The sequence below is a fragment of the Oncorhynchus gorbuscha genome, linkage group LG15 (genome assembly GCF_021184085.1).
Source record: "Oncorhynchus gorbuscha isolate QuinsamMale2020 ecotype Even-year linkage group LG15, OgorEven_v1.0, whole genome shotgun sequence".
NCBI lineage: Eukaryota > Metazoa > Chordata > Actinopteri > Salmoniformes > Salmonidae > Oncorhynchus > Oncorhynchus gorbuscha.
The window spans coordinates 32,675,812-32,698,784 of NC_060187.1; the positions used below are offsets into that span (position 1 = coordinate 32,675,812).

Sequence of the window (22,973 nt, forward strand, 5' to 3'; positions counted from 1 at the left end):
GTCTGCCCGGCCGGCCTGCATCAGGGCCCCTCCCCTCTGGCCTAGCAGACAGACAGGCCTGCTCCTTCAGCAGCACTGTCATCACCATTGATAATGTTGGGTAAAAAGCCATTTTTGTGGCTGTCTCCTTACCATCTTTGGCTGTGTCAGCAATCCCTTCTCTGCCCAGCCCTGTAGCTGCGGGAGTTCTGCCTGACGCCACTGTGTCTCTGTCGATCCCTAGGAGGTTTCAGGGTCAAGATTTAACATGCTTGTTTTTCTACACAGGCCTTACGGTCACCAGCCACACTAAAACACACAGGTGGCTTTGCTTCCTTCCAGGTAGGGGTTGGTTTCTGTATAGGAATACTGCTCATTGAGACTTGGGTATAATTCAGATGAGGGACCATTACTGTAATGTTGGTGTTGAGTATAACGTGGTCTATTTGGGGAGAGGAGGATAGACCTGACTTGGGAACTATGGTGACCTCTGTAGCATTAACGATGTGGATATCCCTCTCACTCCTGGTGAGTAAACAAGCCCCTGGACAAAGACAGCTCCTCAAATGAGCTGCGGGCTGCAGGCAGCAGTATCCTCTGCAGAATATAGAGCTGAAGCTGTAACACCAGGATTTTAAGGCTGACCCCTTGCTTCATTTACTCTCCCAGACAGAGGGATGAGAAGGTAGAGGAATGCTATGGGATGTAACCAGTCCGGGTCAGGTGATGGAGGAGACCATTCTTCCTCTGGGGGGTGTTATTGGGGTTCCAAATGAGAATGGACTGTCAGTTGGAGAGGGGAATGGGGAATAGAGAGGGGCAGCTTGTGTATGCTGATAGGTCGGCGTGTGTCAGGATGTTTGGGTTGATAATTTGGGGAATGTAAATTGAGCCAATGAATTATGGGTACATTTCCTTTACCAGATGCCACCTCTGTTTTAGTTTAGGTGAAGACCGAAGGTTATAGCAACATATTACAGCTTTAGAATATAAAGAACACACTGTATTATTACACATTCATCTTTGGGGGATTAATGCTTATGGTAATATACATTTTTGATGTAGCTTTTTCTTAGGATCTAGATTTTCCCATTCACAGGGATTCAGATGAAACAATACACTGCTTGAGTCAACCTGAACCATCATACACACAGGATTTGTCAAAGTGAATACAGGTATTGCACAGACCCCTATTTTTAGCCAAAGAAAGCAGCATGGGCTGGATAGCCTTAAATAGATATGCCCCCAAGGCTTGGTACCCAGTGGACATAAGAGGTCGCCCAACATGGTGAACCAACGTCCATTTTAAAGGAGAAGGCATATTGATCATGCAACATCATTTTTTCCCCATTGAGTTTTAATCTCATTTAAAATTCTGAAAGCTAACCTGAAAAGAGATGTTAAACAAAGGTGAAACATTAAAAGCATTTTTCACCCCATCTGTAATGGATAGCTTTGAATGGGCGAGTCTAAAATGAATGATTTTTGCCAAAGTAAGCATAATATGCAGCATGTTCAAATGAGGTCTCAAAACATGGTGAAAAGCAGCAAGCAGGTGTAGGACTAAACATTTGCTATGGTTTCCAAAACATTTGATCAAATTATGCACTGCCCACTCTACGGAGAGGTTGTGGGTAGTATTGCAGCAAAAGGGTAGTTTGTGTTCCTTTTGTATTCACATACTGTAGCTACAATATCAACTCTATGCAAACAAATATCTATTCTAAAACCAATTTCCAAGCAAGCAAACAGTTGCTGAAATATTGAGAGATTTTAGTGGGTATTAGATATACGATAAAGACGTACGGTAGCTGAAATCTACATTCTATTGTTTTATTACCAGTAGCATAACAGATATGCAGCCAAGTGTATCAATAGAGCCACTAATAATGATTCTCTCCCTCTTTCTATGTCGGTCTGGCTCTCTCCAGTATGAACACAACACACACACTTCCTGATAACATCTCAAATAATATTCAAATGAAGGGACAGTGCAATTACGTAAAAAACAACAACAACAGATGAGCAATCGCTCATGGGTACAATTTCCATTATTCAGGGAATATATTTTGGTTGTGCGCAGCAGACATTAGACAGAGTTATTATATAATCCATATATTCTCTAGTGTGTCAAATATTTGACACCCTGTAAGGGCTCCCCATCTCCTTGAGCTCCTGAGGTGTGTCTGGTATGGCAGTCATGTAGAAAATGTTATAACTGCCCACAGAGGACATTATCTCCCTCCGCAGCCTGCGTCATCTAGCAAATCTCACATGACCAGAAGCCTCTCCTCTGCCACGGTGACACTGTAAAAGCGCCACTTTACTGCCAGGCAGACCTCCTCTGCCCAAACGAGCTTAGACAATCAATTTCCCGTGACTTTGCTGGGATGGATGCGGAGAGGAGACACTGCAGTGGATCAGAATGCGACAGTAGTATAATTGAACTGATAGCGCCTGGCACAAAATGGAGGTCAGTTGGATGGTTGCTTGTGATTTCAATGTCTCGCCACATCCCAGCATTCTCCTATATGCTAGAACAGAGGATGACCCCAACAGGATATTATACACTGACTCATTAGACTATCAGTAAAATTATCCTTTCAGATTTTCCTGTTTACATGGACATGTTCAATCATAAAACACGGAATGAAATACAATCTGTTAAATATTTCATATTTTTTAATCAAAGGGTTGTCCATCGTACTGTAAAGTATTCTGTAATTCTGTCATCTAATACAGTGAAAGGTCATAGTGTCCTCGATCCATTGAAATGCTCATTTCAAGGAGAGGGTAGGTCACAAACTCAACCATTGAAACCCCAGTATGCACCAATTCCCTCAAAGTGCTTCAGAGTAAGAGGGAACTTGAGTTATGAAAGCGATTCAGACACATTTACTGTATATGATTTTTGTATCTTAACTCCAGGTCAGTGAAGTTCCCTCCATGCTATAGATTTTTTTTCTCTCCATCTTTTTATTTTTCGTTGCCTTTTCAGTCATCCTGCAGGTCAGACGGAAGCTGGGTCGGATCAATCAGGAAAGTAATCTGGAACACCTTGCGCCGCACCCGCCTGACTCCACCAACATCGATCCGCATCTACTTTGCCAAATGGATTTTTCCCTTCCCTTCTCTGTGTGACTCAGAATAATAAATGTTTCAGTGCTGTATGTAAGCAATTTTTCATTTCACTTTGCTTGACTTTTTCCCCTTATGATGTCTACTGTTTTATGGGATCGATAGAACTTTCCCAGAACCCTCTCTTGGCCTCTCCACTGAGTAATCTACGTACACTCTCTAGGGTCAAAGGTCAGGAGACGGGAAGGCAACACGCCGCTATTAATTGCAGAAGATGTCTGCAGCAGAGTCAAGCTCTTTAAATATCACAGCTACATCTAGTCTAATCTCAGACTACCTTGGAGACATCAGTCTTACATTGTTTCAATTTCATCAATTCTTTATTATATTGTCCAACTGTAGACACTTATATAAATATCAGAATGTATCCTCAAAACAAACTTAAAATATACACTGGTTATACAATAAATATGAAATGCATCCAAGGTCTGCTTCTAGAAGGTCCTAGCCTGACATTCTTTGACCGTGGGCTAAATCTCAGATCCGACAGCTAAGTCTGTCAGTGTTACTCTCCACTTCTAAAAGCACCATGTGCATCAAATGGATTTCTCACTCTAACTCACTGGCTGTTAAAGCTTTCTGCTAGCATCTTAAATCACCCTCTCCTTCTTCCCAGCTCTGATGGTAATTGGAAAAACAACTTATCTTTAAAAAAAGCAAACACTAAAGCACAAGTAAACGTCCGCCAGACTACTTTCAGGAAAGTTCAAATTGCAAACAAAAGACCACTTAATAACCACTAGAAGGGAAACATTGGGAGAGACTGAAACTTTTTCCTACACAACTGAATTATAATTAGGCCTGAATTCAATCAAAATGTAATCTAGCTTCTCTGCAGTGAGCTTTTTCCTGATTTGTTTTTGTGGCATTGGAGTTGTAAACTGCCTTAGTCTAGAGAATAAGCAGCCCACGGACAGTGACCATAGGGACCTACGGGCCGCAGTCTCCTGCCACTGCCAAACCCTAGGTGGACTCAAGCCATTTGTACATTGGCTAAATCCCAACTCTGCACCAATGCATGGAAGCAGAAAATTGGTGAGCATCTTGATTCTGAGATGACACTTCAATTTGTGTGGCTCCACTGACCTGTGCCATCCTCCCCTCCCCTGAAGTGGTGTGAGAACTCCTGGCCACCTGCCTGGCAGCTTGGCCGTACCCTGTACCCTAGGCGTATATGTTCGGCCCCAGCCCTGGGCCCAGGGGCCTCTGGGGGTCCTGTCCATGAGCCAGCATGGGGAGAGGAGCTGTGATATCCACAGGCTGCAAAAGGCCAGCTGAGACTGAACTCTGAACACAGTGGTCCACTCAGAGAGCCTCACAGCCTCATCACTGACAAAACATCAATACTACATGTGCATTGGTCTAATCACACCGCTCATGTGGGATATTAATGTTCCCTTAATAGGTTATTAAGTCTTCATGACAGATTACATGATTTCATTTAATACAGTTCAACTAAAGGAGAGAGAGAGAGAGAGAGAGAATAATACCACCCATGTCTGCTAACCCCAGACCTAAGGCTGATTCCCAACGACAGGGTCAATACACTGTCACCCCTCACTATGCACGCACCCGCGCCACTCTATCACTACTACATGACTGGACCCTCATCTACACAAGTGGGATACTTCTGAATGAAGGTGACTACAGTACAATGCAGTCTTGGTTTATATTAGTTCGTATTTTAAGTGAAAGCTCATTACCATCTTGAGGTTGTTTTTAGCCAGTGTAGAAGCCATGGTTCCACTGCATCAACACCAGGTGTCAGTTCACTGCACCTGTGCAGGCATCAATGTTCCTGACCAACAATAAGCTCCTCTCCTTGTTCGTAATGTCTAAAATATAAATTATATGTAAAATCCCCAGGCTAGTTGTAATTAAATATTTAAATGTTTTTGTTCAAATTAGAATGAACTAATGTACTTTGGATTCTAGTTCATCAAACCTTTGCACATGCCTAAACACCATCCCCTGATTCTACTTTTAATTAATGCTGATTTGAAGCTAGGATGAGTCATATTTGCTTGGATAAAACAGGTATAGATGTACAAATAGCCTGTAGGTAAAAGACCAGAAACTAAGCTGCATTAGGGCAAAGCCTTGTCTGCCTGCCTATAAGACAGAGAGGGAGAGGAAGAGTCCCAGGCTCCCTGCACGCACACACACACGCACACACACACACGCGCACACACACACACACACACACACACACACACACACACACACACACACACACACACACACACACACACACACACACACACACACACACACACACACACACACACACACACACACACACACACACACACACACACACACACACACACACACACACACACACACACACACAGAGGCCCACTAATCACTGCCTATGATCTCTGCTGCCCCATCAGCTGCTTCCCAGGCTGCCTGCCTGCCTGCCTGCCTGCCTGCTTGTGTGTCTCCAATGACCAGAATGTGTGCCTGCCTTCTCCTGACAGTCAGGGGCCTTGCAGCTCACACAGGAAGCTAAATCACACAGACACCAGCCGTTGCACAGGGCTTCATTCCAAGGCCCATGATAACAGTACATTGCTAGGAGCTAATCTGGTTATTGATTAGGATCTGAACTGGAGCTCATATAATCAAATAGATGACAGGTTGTCCTTTCGTCTTGCAGCTATCTTAAGTCAATAAAGCGATCGAAAATACAGAAAAGCAAGCACCTGGACGGAGACAGTTAATACATTATTTGAGAAGAGCAAGAGAGACAGATTCATTACATATAATGTCCTTGTATGACAGTTTAATGTACAGTATGTTCTGTATTAGCATCCATTGTTATATCTATCCATGTGCAGTACATTTAATTGTACTGGTACTAATCATACTATACAAGCTCTATTATGAGTAATATTCATATTTAAAAAAGTGCATCTATGAAACTAATCCTCAATTTGTTTGTGATATAATATATTAACTTGGAGCATATTAGGTCATTAGAAAATTGGAAACAAACAAAAATCAACTCAAATTTAGCTTCTACTGCAGTGAGAAGACAAAGCCTAAATGTATACTCACAGCTAAGATTACCCCTCCAGCATATCAACTAAACCATAAAATGTGGCATGCATTCAAAATAGAAGATTAATCTCCTTCTGCCATGGTACAGTGTAATTGAAAATGCCCACAGGAGACTATCTATGTTCATATAGTATGTGCCAGAAAATATAGGGCTATTTCCATGGAACATTCTGGAATGGAGTTTTATATCAATAGCATGCCGGGGAGACATGTATTTGGAAGATAGCAGATTGTATACATCTATCTCTCTGGATCCCAACTTGATAGTAATGTTAATTGCTTCAAATGTTTATCTGTCTTGATAGATATCTGTAGCAAAATTCATCTTTCCATCTAGTTTGAGGAGAACGTTTTACAGTTGATATGAAGGGAATAGGCCAGCGTTTTTCAAACTTGGTCCTGGGGACCCCAAGGGGTGCACATTTTAGTTTTCTCCCTAGCACTACACAGCTGATTCAAATAAATAACTAATCATCAAGCTTTGATTCTTTGACTCAGCTGTGTAGTTCTAGGGCAAAAACCAAAACTTGCACCCCTTGGGGTCCCCAGAATAGAGTTTGGGAAACACTGGTATAGGCATTGACAGGATGAATCCCTTTCCCAGATGAGAAAACCTCTGATGGCAGTGGAATTGTTCCATGTCATTTCAGATAGCCATGACACTCACCATCTCAGATTGTTCGGAAATTGTGTCTGTAGTTAGAAACAGGTGTGATTGGCATTCCTGAATCATTATTTTGTTGGCATTTTATTTTATCTCAGATAAATTAAGCTAATTGATTGCACCCAAATTGGACATTCTAATTTATAGGATTCAAATATGTATTTATTTTTATTTTGGGGGGGATTCAATTGGTTTAATTTCTCAAATTCAATAAAATGATGTTTCAGGAATGCTAATTGTATCTGTTATGAACTACAGAAACGATTTTAGAACAATCTGAGATGGTGGGTGTTGAAATCCTCTTTCTTGTGCTTTTTGGGGTGGAACGACCTAGTGATCAAATCTCATCGCCCTCATGCTTGCCTCGGCTTTTGACAGCGTTAGAAAAATAAAGGTATGAACCATAGACTTTTAGGCAGTAACACTTTTATGTTCTCAATAGGGATTGAGGAAGCTTCTGTCAGCTCCACCACCCTGACCCCTTGCCTGTGGGTACCCTGCCCACTACGGGTCTGTGGGTAGATCTGACTAGGAAATGTACTTCCTTCCTCCTTCCATCTCATTCTTAATCCTCCTCCCCTTTCTTTCTCTTGGCCTACAGCAAGTAGAAACAGAATATTTCCCCCTGTTTATATTTACAGTACTAGGATTTGATGGTGCAGACTGTGTGTAAAGATGTAGGGAAGCGATAGGCCTAATGTGTTTGTTTGTAATCCAACCAGCAGTGCCATTTTGTTGCATGTTGTTATGTTGCATGTTAAATGTATAATTCATCCGGCAACAGAAATATAAATGTTTGATGGCTGTGAAAAAAATCCCCTGTTGGAAGGATGACCTTGAAACGTCCTTTATCACAGTAACTGGCCACTTTACTTGGCAACGTTGAACAACGAGCCGGAGCAACTGCTAACGATACCAAGCCTGCTGCTGCTTTCTTTTCTCCTTTTCCTGGGATGCAAAATGGAGATCAGAGGAGTGTGAGGTTTGGGCACAGTCTCAGGAGTAACTGCCACTCAAATCCAAAAGTATGTATGAATACCAAAACACACGGAATACAGAGGAGGATGAAGAAAGAGAAGAAATATGGAAGTCAGCGTTCTACTTCCATCTTTGAATTTTCATTTTTTAACCTTTATTTAACTAGGCAAGTCAGTTAATTAAGAACACATTTTTATTTTCAATGACATCCTAGGAACAGTGGGTAAACTGCCTGTCCAGGGGCAGAACAACAGATTTGTACCTTGTCAGCTCAGGGATATGAACTTACAACCTTTCTGTTATTAGTCCAACACTCTAACCACTAGGCTACCCTGCCACCCAAAATGAACAGAGATAGAGTTGGATATAATAATATCTATCAATTTCCTTACTTTCCTTTAGTATATTTACTCAGAAAAGCAGCAGCAACAAACAACAAGAGCATGACCCTGTGTTTGCTACCGGGTTGTTTGCGCTAAGAATTTGTAGCTGATTATTGTCTGTCTGTGGTACTTTCAATTTCCGCCAAAGGAATTAGGCTTGTATTTGTGAAGTCAGTTCCCCCTCACAGCTGAATTCCTTCATCCCTCCTTTCTAAAGGGGAAATTGAAATAAATAAATAAAATATATCACTGTGGAAGCCTGTTACATTATTAACAAAAGCGTTTTGTTAATATTCATGTATGTTTAGTCTTCACACAAAAGGAATGTTTAATAACAAAGTCATATATTTGAGACAATGGTTCAGAGCGGCTTATTCAAATGGGCATTAGCTCATTAGTCCTTACTGTTTTTGTCTGAGTATAGATAGGCTAAGTTATGTGGAAAATGAGTGTTTTTCTTGCTTACATTAGTAATATTGATAACACCAAAACATTTATAGGGAGACTTATTAATGCTTATGGGATTCAACTGTTATAATTTCCTTAATTTCCAATCCATGCAAATGCATAGTGTTATCAATAAAACAAAAAGGCGTTTCTGAATCAATTATAAACGAGAGACATTTATGGCATAAGTTTGAAATTAAAATGCGAATCTACTTTACAAAGCAAATGTTCTACTATATGTGATTTATCATCCTGCTTTAAATCTCAATCCAAATGAATTACTATAGATCCCTCTTCAGGGCATAAATAATCAAAACATGCAATTATTTAACAAATCACCATGTTGATTAAGATACTGCCATGTTAGTGACTATAGCAGGCAGGAGATAGATGATTGAGAGGACACCAACATGACCATGTGGCATTTCTGCTGGGAGTTGCATGTGAATAATTACCCACGCTGCTCAGGGACTGGAGACTCAGTCCAAGTCCTCTCTTAGGCACGGTAGCATGTCAACAGCAACAACACGATCACATCTCACACAAAACATTGGAAAGCTGCGGGGTGTTTATTTGTCCACATCTGGCTATTCAATGGTTCTACAGATTGATTCAGATCTAAGGGCGAGGCATGTGGTCAGTTATATTGCTGTAATTAATGGTTAGATCCCTCTATGACAGGGATAGTACTGAATATTGATATTATTCACTGATTACAGATGGGTAGAAGTCAACTGCCCTGTTGAGTAATGGCAAAGTATTCCACTGTCCATTTTAGTCAGTCTCACTCCTCTCTTAATTTGTCTACTCGTTAATCCGGCTCTCATTTGTCTATCTACATCTGGACACTTGTCAGTTGTACTTCTTTTCAACTCTATGACAAACTGCATCTGCACAGCATAGGATACAATACATTAACTACAAGACATCTATGACAAAAAAAACGATGTTTTAGCAGTTTATTTCCTATTCAGTATTATATTGCAGCCAATATGTTACTGTTTATCATGCAACTATCATGCAATCCTTTCAAATACATCCCGTTGTTACATGTATAAAATTGTAACCATGATATTTCATACCTGATTGGATGGATGGAAATAGCACTCAGCAAGCTGAACTTTACCTTTACATGTTTGATTTGAGTACACTATTCTCAAGAGCACTACTCTCAAGGGCACAGAATCTAAGGCGGAGCAAGCTAATTTAATCACCACAAACCACCACCACGGTTGTTCGGCAGAACCTCTAATAGCTTTAATACTGTTCTTACACCTGTACTTATACCTCCTTCACCATTACTTGATTCAGGTATAAATAAATAATTGTATTCTTCCAGGAGGACCTTGCCTCACCTATAGATCCTATCGCTGTTTGAGGCAATACTGGTCCGTTTTAGAATGACTTCTCTTCACACCAATGGTAGCCTAAGCAAAGAGAACACAACCTGATCTTATAAAATGTGATTCATATTCATCTCTTTACCCTCTCTCACTCCCTGTCCAACTGTGAGAATCTGAGAGCCCCGTTGACACTCCACTGTTATGCGTGTTAGCAAACTCTCCCACCTTCTGAACCACACCATCCACAGCTCTTTACTCACCCCGAGTTCTCCCACTGAGGTCAGTCAGCAGCCCCCTCCTCTACCCACACCAGTCTGTGGCATTACCATCCAGCTGCTCACAAAACCCTACTTTATATTGATCTGAGTATCTCTACTTATTAGCATTGATATGTAACCTTGGTGCTGGATAGTAAAGATTGGTGCTGGATAGGAACGTGTTGTACCTCGAATGGAGGGCAGTAGAAGTGTGGTGACACTGCCCAGTGTTTGAGCCCCACTGACAGACAGCAGGGTGCTGCTGGATGAGGAGCAACGCTCAGTTCCACAGCGTAAACACTAGCGTTAGATATCCTCCCCACCCCTCTGCTTCCTTCTATCACTCCCAATGTCCCCGTCTCCCTCCTTTAGCACGGAGTTACTGGCAAACCCCTCCATCACTACGCTACAGAGAGCAGTCAGGGAGACAGGGTGCTATCAGTGTCACCATGGTTGGGAATTGCTTTCTTTTCAATTAGCATTTTGAATGCACGGAAAAGCCCACACACAAACGATCAAATATTCACTTCGAAAAATGAATAATGCTTCCCACATTCAAGATGCTAATATGGAAGCTGGCAAATTCCTTTTGTGACAGGGACAACATTTTAAAAGCAGTATAATGCCATTTGAACATTTTATTCAGCTTATTATTAACAGCATACAGTAAAATAATGTTTGACATGTCTATGGAAATGTAGAAGTAAGGGAAAACAGCCTCTGTGAATGCAGAAAGGTTTTACAAAAATACGTGTTTGTTGATTTGGTTAGTCAGCCCTGCCACTTGGCTGTATGTTGTTGTTGTGGATGGATCAGAGTTAAACTGAGTCCCTGGCAGGCACTGCCTCCCACCAGCCGGGGGACAGCCCGGGGAGGAAGTGACTCTGAGCCCTTAGTCAACAATGGATGCACAAACATCCACCATGCAGCACAGACAAGACCTACCAGCAGCGTCAGAGGCAGAAGCAGAGGAGGCACAGGCGATTCTTTAAAAATCTGTCTAAGTGAGGGGAAATGTACACCAATGCAGGCATGCATCACGCATCACACACACACACACACACACACACACACACACACACACACACACACACACACACACACACACACACACACACACACACACACACACACACACACACACACACACACACACACACACACACACACACACACACACACACACACACACACACACATTCTCTCTATTTCTACATAAACCTATCTCCCTCTGATACACTACACATTCACAAATGCAATTCACAACCGTAGGCCTACAGTTCATACACTGTCAAACATAATAAACAAAATAAAACCTACCAAAATGTGCACTATAAAACACGAATATACCAAACCTACAAAAGTACCATCAACTATTTACAATGAACAACATCATGAACAATATCATGCAGGCAAAATATCAGATTAAATAATGTACTTTACGTTTGCTCTGCACAGGTAACATGAATAGTTTGTGCAAACCTACAGGGAGGACAGGAGATTCACGCACCACTTCATGGTCGTAAAATGGGTGTCGATCCCCGAAACCTCTCCACTGCCCCTCGCCTCCATGCTTTTCCTCTCATAGCAATGACTATACCCATCGCCTTCTCCCAAAACTGGATGAATAACACCCCGTTAACTGTTGGGGAAGGAAGGCACACTGAGTGAGGCATGGTGCTACTGCTGCAGGCTGTCGGATGGATGCAAGGACACAACAAGCAGCTGGCAGGCTGCAGCCTCCTTACCATTTTAAACCCATTCCACTCCATTTGTGAGCCGGCAGCTGTTTTCTCTCCCCAGCGCCTGAGCAAATGTCCCCCTCACTTGGAGCTCTGTCTCTTGCTTTCTCTCTCTGTGATGGTCAGACAGTAGGCGGCTTGTGAAAACAGGCATGCCCTTCTTCCAGAGCGGCTGGGTGAGAATGTAAAAGGCTTCAACGTGAGCTCTGGGCTGCAGCCCCCTCCCCGGTCTCCTCCTCATCTGTGAGGTCAGAGCTCCCCTCTCTCTGGAAGCGTGTGCTGCAGCATTCTCACTGGCTCCTGCGCCTGTCTTTCCAGCCCACTCCTCCACAAAGTTAACACATTCACTCTGGTAGCCTCACAGATGCAAGGAGCGCTTGGCAAATAAAAGCTTTTTGGTACCAGCAAAGCAATCAATCGCTGCTAAGGTCTTTGCTTGAGTGAGCACAAAGAGTGATTGCACCCTCAGGCACTATGGTAATAGGATGCCTGAACAGCACTATGTATATAAATTAGCTATTACTGCATGCATGATTAAGTCTGCAAATATACACTAGGCTAGTTGTACACATTCATATGTGCTGATATTTGTTGCATGTATCTTATTCAAATAAGGATGGGAATCCAGTTAAAATGCATGTAATTTGCAATTCATGAAACACATCATTAGATATTGCTAAAACAAATTCTAAATACAAATGTTATATAGCCTAATTTTAAGTTGCAGTTATTTAAAAAAAAAAGGCTGTTAAATAACTAAGCCAGCCTTGGGTTTACACAGGTTACTACTGATATGCACATAGCTATCTATTTTAACAGTGCATTGTGAGTGAATGAATGTATCAGTGTCCTCTGTTTTTAGTGACTTTTAGAAGTGTGTGATGTGAGAATGTATGTGTGTGATCGTTTTAGTGTAAGGTAAAGCCAAAGAAAAATGTCCATCCTGGATGGACAATAAAGTTGTACTCACGTCAAACTGTAAATCTCTCTCTCTCACACACACACACACACACACACACCTGCAGGAGCGACACATCTAGAAACAACAAAGCGCCCCCCAAAAATGGGATAGGCTCACTACGGATTCAAACACAAACCCCATACGGAAGTGTATCACCTGGCTCGGCTACTGCTGCAGAGATGCAGTGATGACGGTTACTCAAAGCAGCTCATTAAACGTAGACAAATAATAAGATAGATATAGCTTATAAGACAGATAGATGCCTTAGCATAGGCTAAACAAATTGTTCCCTACTCACCATGACCATTCTTGTTTTAGGTTGAGGAGGATAAAGCGAAAGGAGAGCAGCAAGTATTTAGTCTTCGTGTGGATAAAGAAAATCGGTAGCTGAAGGAGTCGATCCTAGTGCTGGGCGCGCGTGGTCCCAATGACAATCGGATAAAGAAGGCGCGTGTGAGTGGATGAACGTGAGCCTGCAGTGTGTGCAGCGTGTCAGAGGCGAGCCGTGGGTGGAAATCTCTTCGGGAGCGTCGGAGAAAAGAAACGGTCCCAAAAAATAAAACAAAACTAAAAGGGTAAGTCTTCACTGAAAGGAAACAGCTAATGCAAGCAACCCTTTTCCTTCAAACCATTTATGGGTTATTCAGTCTGTATGGTTTAGAATCTCATTGGCTGCGATAGAGCGAAGAAGGGGTGGCGCGCTAGAGGAGGAGAGTGTTGGAGGAGGGCTATAGACTGAGCAGCAGGGAACTACGGGGGGCGATGGTACCGACGTAAGATGCTATTTATATTACGCACTACAACATCTACAGTATTCATCTAACCTCCAAGCGAAGGCAGAGAAGTTAATTGGCAGCTGTAACATGAAGCAAGGTAACCAATAACCACCTCGAACCCCCACACACGGTGTGATGAGGTTTTGTAGCCTACATGGATGGAGACCTAGCACCATTAACATTGTATAGAGAAGTACAGTAGCTTAATCGTTCCTCTGCATGGCATTACACAGTAGTATATATGCCCTTTTGATGTTGAGGATTTTGTTGATGTTACAGCCTTGCCCCAGCTCGCCACTCTATACCCCCTGCTCCCTCCTGTCTTTTCTGTGAGCTTCAACCACATGTACTTCCCTTCACAGCTGCACGCAAGCACCATCAATAATTACAGCTCTGTGGTTGTAGTGCTCTGGTGGGAGGACTTTTGTACCTGGGTAGGGGATGCATCTCATCCCATACCTATAAGCCTACTACTAGGCAGGGCAAACCCATTTAGGTGATTTCTGCTATAAATAAATCACAGCACAGCAAATAAATCACAGCAAATAAATAATCACAGCAAATAAATCACAGCAAATAAATAAATCACAGCATGTGTTTGGACTCATTCAGCAGTTTTTACCTGATTAAGTACAATACCATTGGAAATTAATGTTGAAAGTTAAATTTGTAGTCCTAAAACTTAAGTTGAAAATAATGCTCTAGCTGCTTCCTGATGAAAATACATTTAGATAAATAGCCCAATGTAAAAACATAGTTTTAAAGTGTCCAAATGAATAACCAATATACAGAAACAGGAGTACACTACTTGACCAAATGTATGTGTACACCTGCGCACGTCGAACATCTCATTCCAAAAATCATGGGCATTAATATGGAGTTTGTCCCCCTTTGCAGCTGTAACAGCCTCCCTCTTCTGGGAAGGCTTTCCCCTAGATGTTGGAACATTGCTGTGGGGACTTGCTTCCATTCAGCCACAAGAGCATTAGTGAGGTTGGGCACTGATGTTGGGCAACTAGGCCCAACGCAGTCGGCCTTCCAGTTCACCCAAAAGGTGTTTGATGGGGTTGAGGTCAGGGCTCTGTACAGGCCAGTCAAGTTGTTCCACACCGATCTCAACAAACCATTTCTTTATGGACCTCGCTTTGTGCACAGGGTCATTGTCATGCTGAAACAGGAAAGGGCCAATCTGTTGCCACAAATTTGGAAGCACAGAATCGTCTAGAATGTCATTGTATGCTGTAGCGTTAAGATTTCTGGACTGAAATTAAGGTTCCGAGCCCGAACCATGAAAAACAGCCCCAGACCATTATTTCTCATCCACCAAATTTTACAGTTGGCATTGTGCATTCGGGCAGATAGCGTTCTCCTGGCATCAGCGAAACCCTGATTCATTAGTCTGACTTTCAGATGGTGAGGCGTGATTAATCACTCCAGAGAACGCATTTCCACTGCTCCAGATTCCAATGGTGGCGAGCTTTACACCACTCCAGCCGACGCTTGGCACATGATGATCTTAGGCTTGTGTGTGGCTGCTCGGCCATGGAAACCCATTTCATGAAGCTCGACAAACAGTTCTTGTGCTGACGTTGCTTCCAGAGGCAGTTTGGAACTCAGTAGTGAGTGTTGCAACCAAGGACAGACAATTTTATGCGCTAGACGCGTCAGCACTCGGCGGTTCTGTTCTGTGAGCTTCTGTGGCCTACCACTTAGCGGCTGAGTCGTTGTTGCTCTTAGACGTCCACTTCACAATAACAGCACTTACAGTTGACCGGGGCAGCTCTAGCAGGGCTGAAATGTGACAAACTGATTTGTTGGAAAGGTGGCATCCTATGACGGTGCCACGTTGAAAGTCTGAGCTCTTCCGTAAGGCCATTCTACTGCCAATGTGTGTCTATGGAGATTGCATGACTGTGCTCGATTTTATACACCTGTCAGCAACGGATGTGGCTGAAATAGCTGAATCCACTAATTTGAAGGTTGTCCACATATTTTTGTATATATAGTGTATTTCTGTCTGTAATAAAGGCTTCTTGTGAGGAAGTGGGTGGGCATATGCCCTCACATGGCTGCACCCCTGTCCAGTCATGTTAAATTCATAGATTAGGGCATAATCAATCTATTTCAATTGACTCATTTCCTTATGTGAACTGTAATTCAGTAAAATCTTTTAAATTGTTGCATTTATATTTTTGTTCCGTGTTTATACTTTTTTTTAATGAATCACTTATCGATATCACGCTGAAATAAATAGAATAAGGGGCAAACGTTTGAGACAGAAAGTCCCAACTTCGACAGACAAGTGTCTAATTCTCACTGAATTTTCTAGCCACGTCTATTAACTAGCTAGCTGGGAAGGGCTCATCAGGACATATTACTGACTAAACCAAATCCCTTCGTCTCCACTCTACTCTCGCTGTGTGACATACGTCAGCAATTTGGGCACCGGGTGTGTCCGTATAGCCTCTCCCTCATTAGTCACTCTAGCATGGTGTTGGAAAATGGTGTTTCATAAAGAATGTATTCATATTTTCCCTGCCTTGTCGCCATTAAATCTAGTTCAGGAGGAAAACGAAGCCTTTGCAGCCTGAATGGAGAATGTTTTATGTATGAACCGGTCCGTGGGGGATATGAGTGTACAGCCAGCTGCATGCATTCCCTTTGGACGGTAAGATGAAACCACTCAACATCACCATCTGCCGGCCTTTGGGCCAGTGTGAGGTAGTAACACAAACTGTCCACATTAGGAAAATTAGCGCAGTATAAAATGATTTAGCATGATTATATGTTGCCGACTCACAAACTATTGCAACAATGACATATGAGAGTTAACATTTTTTCTCAAACACAATGTAACCGGGCCTCTCTAGACTAGAGCCTCCATAGTGTCCGTGCAGCAGCCTGAACATTTGACATCCCTGTATTACTGCAGTCCTGTCAATCCTACCCTGCACAAGTTAACTACAGTACATGGCACATCTCAAACATAAACTTCAGTAATGCCACCTTTGCATTATGAGAATGCCTCCATAAATGTATTCAGTGTGGCCTCCAACACACAGCTATGATTTGATGTAGGCCACACAATAATTCATAACTAGATTTTACAATGATAAAATAACAATGCATATTTTATACAGTATTTTAGATGCAATAACAATGCATATTGTATACAGTATGTTCTATACCTCATCTGCCTTAATCTAGCAGCCACATCCTCTTGGGGATAGTCTGATTTGATTAGAATAGCTTTTGGTATGAGAGCTGCAGTGACCAGAGAGGCCATAAAATATCAGATTTACCCTAGCTGGCCCCAGACTCAGCAACAAGGAGAGCAAGCACCTGCATACTCTAATTCATTTAGTTGACATGGCACAGTATATTACACTTTGCTGTGTTGTTGTTTTGTTACTGCACAATGTTTTGTTACAGCATTTGCCTGTGTGTTAGGCAGCAGTAGGGCTATTTTATCCATTGTTCAACACTGCGTCATTACAGTACATTGTTTTATTCCACACACCAGAGACATCTAGCTAGTCCTCTTTTATTCAATTAGGAGGAGGTGGCTCTCATGGCAGACAGACTAACTTGAGTAAGTCCATTAACCTCTGGCTGAGTTCACCAATCTCCAGCTGAACGAGCGCTGATGGCAAATCACACAGAGCTCTTGACAGCCAACAAAACGCTGCAGCACTGTTAGCCTAATCCAGAATTACGCCCAAAACATTTTCAGGAGTTTTTTGGTGTGGACGTGGGCTTGGAATGACTCAAATGTTCAATTCTCAATATGTAAGGAAGACAATGTATGTATTTTCTTTATGAATGCTTGCTATACATACTATATCTGCAGGTAATATGTATGCAATGTATGTATATTTGTACATGTACAGTAGTAGTACACTGTATAATATCCATATACAGTATTTTACATGCATAGTGACAATGAGAAGAGACCAATAACGTTGGTCAACTTTCACAGGGCACAGAATTTCCCCACAGTGAGAAACTGCTAGGAAGAGCTTTGAAGCTCTCCAATCTCCCCTCTGCACCTCTGGCCCCTCCACCTCACTGAGTACTAAAGCCATGCACAACAATGTGCTTGAAATACTAATGAGCATTAATTAAAGCTACGGCTAAAGCCTTGCCACCCTCAATTAGGAATCAACAGGACTCGGGTGTTTCCCGAATGGACGTGTTTTCTGGAGTTATTTTAATGTATGTGTGGTATCTTCCGCTATCCCTTACTGCCAGGGACAATATCACATACCAACTGCCTATTTGTTTCGGGAGTTTTCTGGGGCAATGCTTCTCAGTCTAGAAACCTGTAATTAATACGAGACTAGGTTCTCTATCGCTTTTATTCTTCCAACTTGACCTTTCAGAATCCATTGCATTCTGTGCAAGCTTGGGAAGTAATTCTCTGCCTCACTGACTTTAATATTCTCTCTGGCACCATGCTTTTATTGCCACCTTTTAATTCTTGGCTGTAAATATCCGAACATAACACAGATGGAAAACAATCCTTTTTTTTGGGATTACAGAGAACTGTAACTATTGAAATAATAGGTACGCAGTAAAGGCGCTCCAGGAAGACGATTCTTATCTACGCACCGGCATCCTCAATAACTCGAAAATCTTTCAAATATCCAAAATATCCTCTATTGTAATTGCTTTGTTTCACCATATTATTTTCTTACGTTGTTTTAATCAATACTGTAGAATGTGATGGATGAGAGTGAATGGGGTCTTAAAGCAGTGCTACATTTTGCTCTCTCCAGTGTTGTCAGATGGGGGAGGTTGGCTGCCTGGAGACAGATGGAGTGAGCTGTTTGAGAGATTCTAAATAGGATGCCACCCATGCTGGGAGATTTCAGATCTAGTCACTGGAGTTGCTGGACAGGAAGGTTTACCTCCCTTGGGCTTTGGCTCTTTATATACACTGTGTATGTGTGTAGGGCTGGCACAATAATCGTATAATCATGTAACCGATAATGATTAACAATAACCGTGAACTAAGGAAAATAACCGCTATAACAATAATTATACTTTATTTTCAAGTGGATATCGTTTACCCAATTGCAGTTTTTCATTTTTACATGAAGGGGATAAAGTTGGTCATTATAGGAGCAGAATGGCACGGTCAGGAGGAGAAGCTTTATTTCCAAAAGTTCCAAGGGGTCAAAACCTTTCGCTTTTGAGACGGGTGTCACCCAAGCTGTATTGTATTCATTAGGTGTGTCAAAGCTCATTTTCAAATATCCATTATGATACATTACGAACTCAAAACATTTTCAAACAAAAATAAAATATATGACAATAACCGTGACTATTTGCTTGACAATTCATTGTTACTCAAAATTACATAATCATCACAGCCCTGTATGTGTGTGCGTGTTTGTGTGACAGATAAAAGGAAGGTACAATCTATCAAATTTGTCTAATTTAGTTTTTGGGATTTTGTAAGATGTTGCATAAAAATAAATGTGAATTCAGCTTAAGCCTTATGTACTGTACTGTGTATTTAGACTATTCTGGAATGTTTGAGGTTTTTGTTTATGCTTCCATTTTTTTTAAGTGGGAAGCTTTACTGGCCCTAACCCAACGGTGCAGTCAGCAATGTAAAGCCTGTCTCATTGATTGTCTCTGCCTGGACATGCCCAAACGCTCTCTCTCACACCCTTTGTTCCCAAAGTACCTTCGACCTGACACACCGATTGCTGTAGCCCTAATTATAGTGCCCCACCAGAATGGCTCCTGCCTCTGCTGAAAGCCTGCTAATTTTGAGACCAGCATCTGGCTAATTGTCATGAACTCCACCTGCTCTCTCCTGCCCTCCCTACTCACCCTAAACCCCTCCCACTCAAAACCCCTCCACGGATTAACATCCAGCTAATATTTTTTTCTGCTGATGCAACTAGGGATCGGTCCTCAATGCTGACTTGAGTTTCAACCAATGATTTTTATAATTTTTACTGCTGACTACACACGCACGCACACACGCGCTCTCTCTCTCTCACATACTGTACACTTGATTTTTGCAGTTAGATAGCAACATTGTAAGATATCTCTTCTGTATGTAGTTAGCATGAAATCAGTTTAGGCATGCAGCAGACAGTCTTATAGTGTCAACTTCATTTAAGTCAAAGCAATCAACTGTTAGATCCAGTATGTTTGACTCATGTTTCACTCTGAATAATTACAGGTTTATTTAAAAGGTAGCAAAGTGTAGGTGTCACCTGAAATGTGTCAAGAACTGTTAACATTGTAAGACGTTTCAATATGTCATGCTCATACATGTAACTAACCCTCTGTGCTTAATGTCATACATGTAACTAACCCTCTGTGCTTAATGTCATACATGTAACTAACCCTCTGTGCTTAATGCCATACATGTAACTAACCCTCTGTGCTTAATGACATACATGTAACTAACCCTCTGTGCTTAATGCCATACATGTAACTAACCCTCTGTGCTTAATGCCATACATGTAACTAACCCTCTGTGCTTAATGTCATACATGTAACTAACCCTCTGTGCTTAATGCCATACATGTAACTAACCCTCTGTGCTTAATGCCATACATGTAACTAACCCTCTGTGCTTAATGTCATACATGTAACTAACCCTCTGTGCTTAATGCCATACATGTAACTAACCCTCTGTGCTTAATGCCATACATATACTAACCCTCTGTGCCTAATGCCATACATATACTAACCCTCTGTGCTTAATGACATACATATACTAACCCTCTGTGCTTAATGACATACATATACTAACCCTCTGTGCTTAATGCCATACATGTAACTAACCCTCTGTGCTTAATGTCATACATGTAACTAACCCTCTGTGCTTAATGTCATACGTGCAACTAACCCTCTGTGCTTAATGACATACATATACTAACCCTCTGTGCTTAATGCCATACATGTAACTAACCCTCTGTGCTTAATGTCATACGTGCAACTAACCCTCTGTGCTTAATGACATACATATACTAACCCTCTGTGCTTAATGCCATACATGTAACTAACCCTCTGTGCTTAATGACATACATATACTAACCCTCTGTGCTTAATGACATACATATACTAACCCTCTGTGCTTAATGCCATACATGTAACTAACCCTCTGTGCTTAATGTCATACGTGCAACTAACCCTCTGTGCTTAATGCCATACATGTAACTAACCCTCTGTGCTTAATGTCATACGTGCAACTAACCCTCTGTGCTTAATGCCATACATGTAACTAACCCTCTGTGCTTAATGCCATACATGTAACTAACCCTCTGTGCTTAATGTCATACGTGCAACTAACCCTCTGTGCTTAATGTCATACATGTAACTAACCCTCTGTGCTTAATGCCATACATGTAACTAACCCTCTGTGCTTAATGTCATACGTGCAACTAACCCTCTGTGCTTAATGCCATACATATACTAACCCTCTGTGCTTAATGCCATACATGTAACTAACCCTCTGTGCTTAATGCCATACATATACTAACCCTCTGTGCTTAATGTCATACATGTAACTAACCCTCTGTGCTTAATGCCATACATATACTAACCCTCTGTGCTTAATGTCATACATGTAACTAACCCTCTGTGCTTAATGACATACATATACTAACCCCCTGTGCTTAATGTCATACATATACTAACCCCCTGTGCTTAATGTCATACATGTAACTAACCCTCTGTGCTTAATGTCATACATGTAACTAACCCCCTGTGCTTAATGTCATACATATACTAACCCTCTGTGCTTAATGTCATACATGTAACTAACCCTCTGTGCTTAATGTCATACATGCAACTAACCCTCTGTGCTTAATGTCATACATGCAACTAACCCTCTGTGCTTAATGCCATACATATACTAACCCTCTGTGCTTAATGCCATACATATACTAACCCTCTGTGCTTAATGTCATACATGTAACTAACCCCCTGTGCTTAATGTCATACATATACTAACCCCCTGTGCTTAATGCCATACATATACTAACCCTCTGTGCTTAATGTCATACATGTAACTAACCCCCTGTGCTTAATGCCATACATATACTAACCCCCTGTGCTTAATGTCATACATATACTAACCCCCTGTGCTTAATGTCATACATATACTAACCCCCTGTGCTTAATGTCATACATGTAACTAACCCTCTGTGCTTAATGTCATACATGTAACTAACCCCCTGTGCTTAATGTCATACATATACTAACCCTCTGTGCTTAATGTCATACATGTAACTAACCCTCTGTGCTTAATGTCATACATATACTAACCCTCTGTGCTTAATGTCATACATATACTAACCCCCTGTGCTTAATGTCATACATGCAACTAACCCTCTGTGCTTAATGTCATACATATACTAACCCTCTGTGCTTAATGTCATACATATACTAACCCTCTGTGCTTAATGTCATACATGCAACTAACCCTCTGTGCTTAATGTCATACATATACTAACCCCCTGTGCTTAATGCCATACATATACTAACCCCCTGTGCTTAATGTCATACATGCAACTAACCCTCTGTGCTTAATGTCATACATATACTAACCCCCTGTGCTTAATGTCATACATGTAACTAACCCCCTGTGCTTAATGTCATACATATACTAACCCTCTGTGCTTAATGTCATACATATACTAACCCCCTGTGCTTAATGTCATACATGCAACTAACCCTCTGTGCTTAATGTCATACATATACTAACCCTCTGTGCTTAATGTCATACATATACTAACCCCCTGTGCTTAATGTCATACATGCAACTAACCCTCTGTGCTTAATGTCATACATATACTAACCCCCTGTGCTTAATGCCATACATGCAACTAACCCCCTGTGCTTAATGCCATACATGCAACTAACCCTCTGTGCTTAATGTCATACATATACTAACCCCCTGTGCTTAATGTCATACATGCAACTAACCCTCTGTGCTTAATGTCATACATATACTAACCCCCTGTGCTTAATGCCATACATATACTAACCCCCTGTGCTTAATGTCATACATGCAACTAACCCTCTGTGCTTAATGTCATACATATACTAACCCCCTGTGCTTAATGTCATACATGTAACTAACCCTCTGTGCTTAATGTCATACATATACTAACCCCCTGTGCTTAATGCCATACATATACTAACCCCCTGTGCTTAATGTCATACATATACTAACCCCCTGTGCTTAATGTCATACATGTAACTAA

General features: G+C 41.6%; 1 protein-coding gene across 7 annotated transcripts in view; it reads right to left on the minus strand.

Annotated features, from left to right (window-relative positions):
* Positions 1-22,973, minus strand: part of elavl4 (ELAV like neuron-specific RNA binding protein 4) — a 72,204-nt gene that overhangs the window by 36,243 nt on the left and 12,988 nt on the right. For 5 of the 7 annotated variants that reach the window (XM_046301894.1, XM_046301893.1, XM_046301892.1 and 2 more), the window contains one exon: positions 133-219. In XM_046301894.1, the coding sequence (XP_046157850.1) occupies positions 133-219 (87 nt within the window). Of the gene's footprint in view, positions 1-132; positions 220-12,003; positions 12,142-13,256; positions 13,637-22,973 lie in introns of those variants that run through there. The other 2 variants (XM_046301898.1, XM_046301897.1) reach the window with 2 other exon arrangements.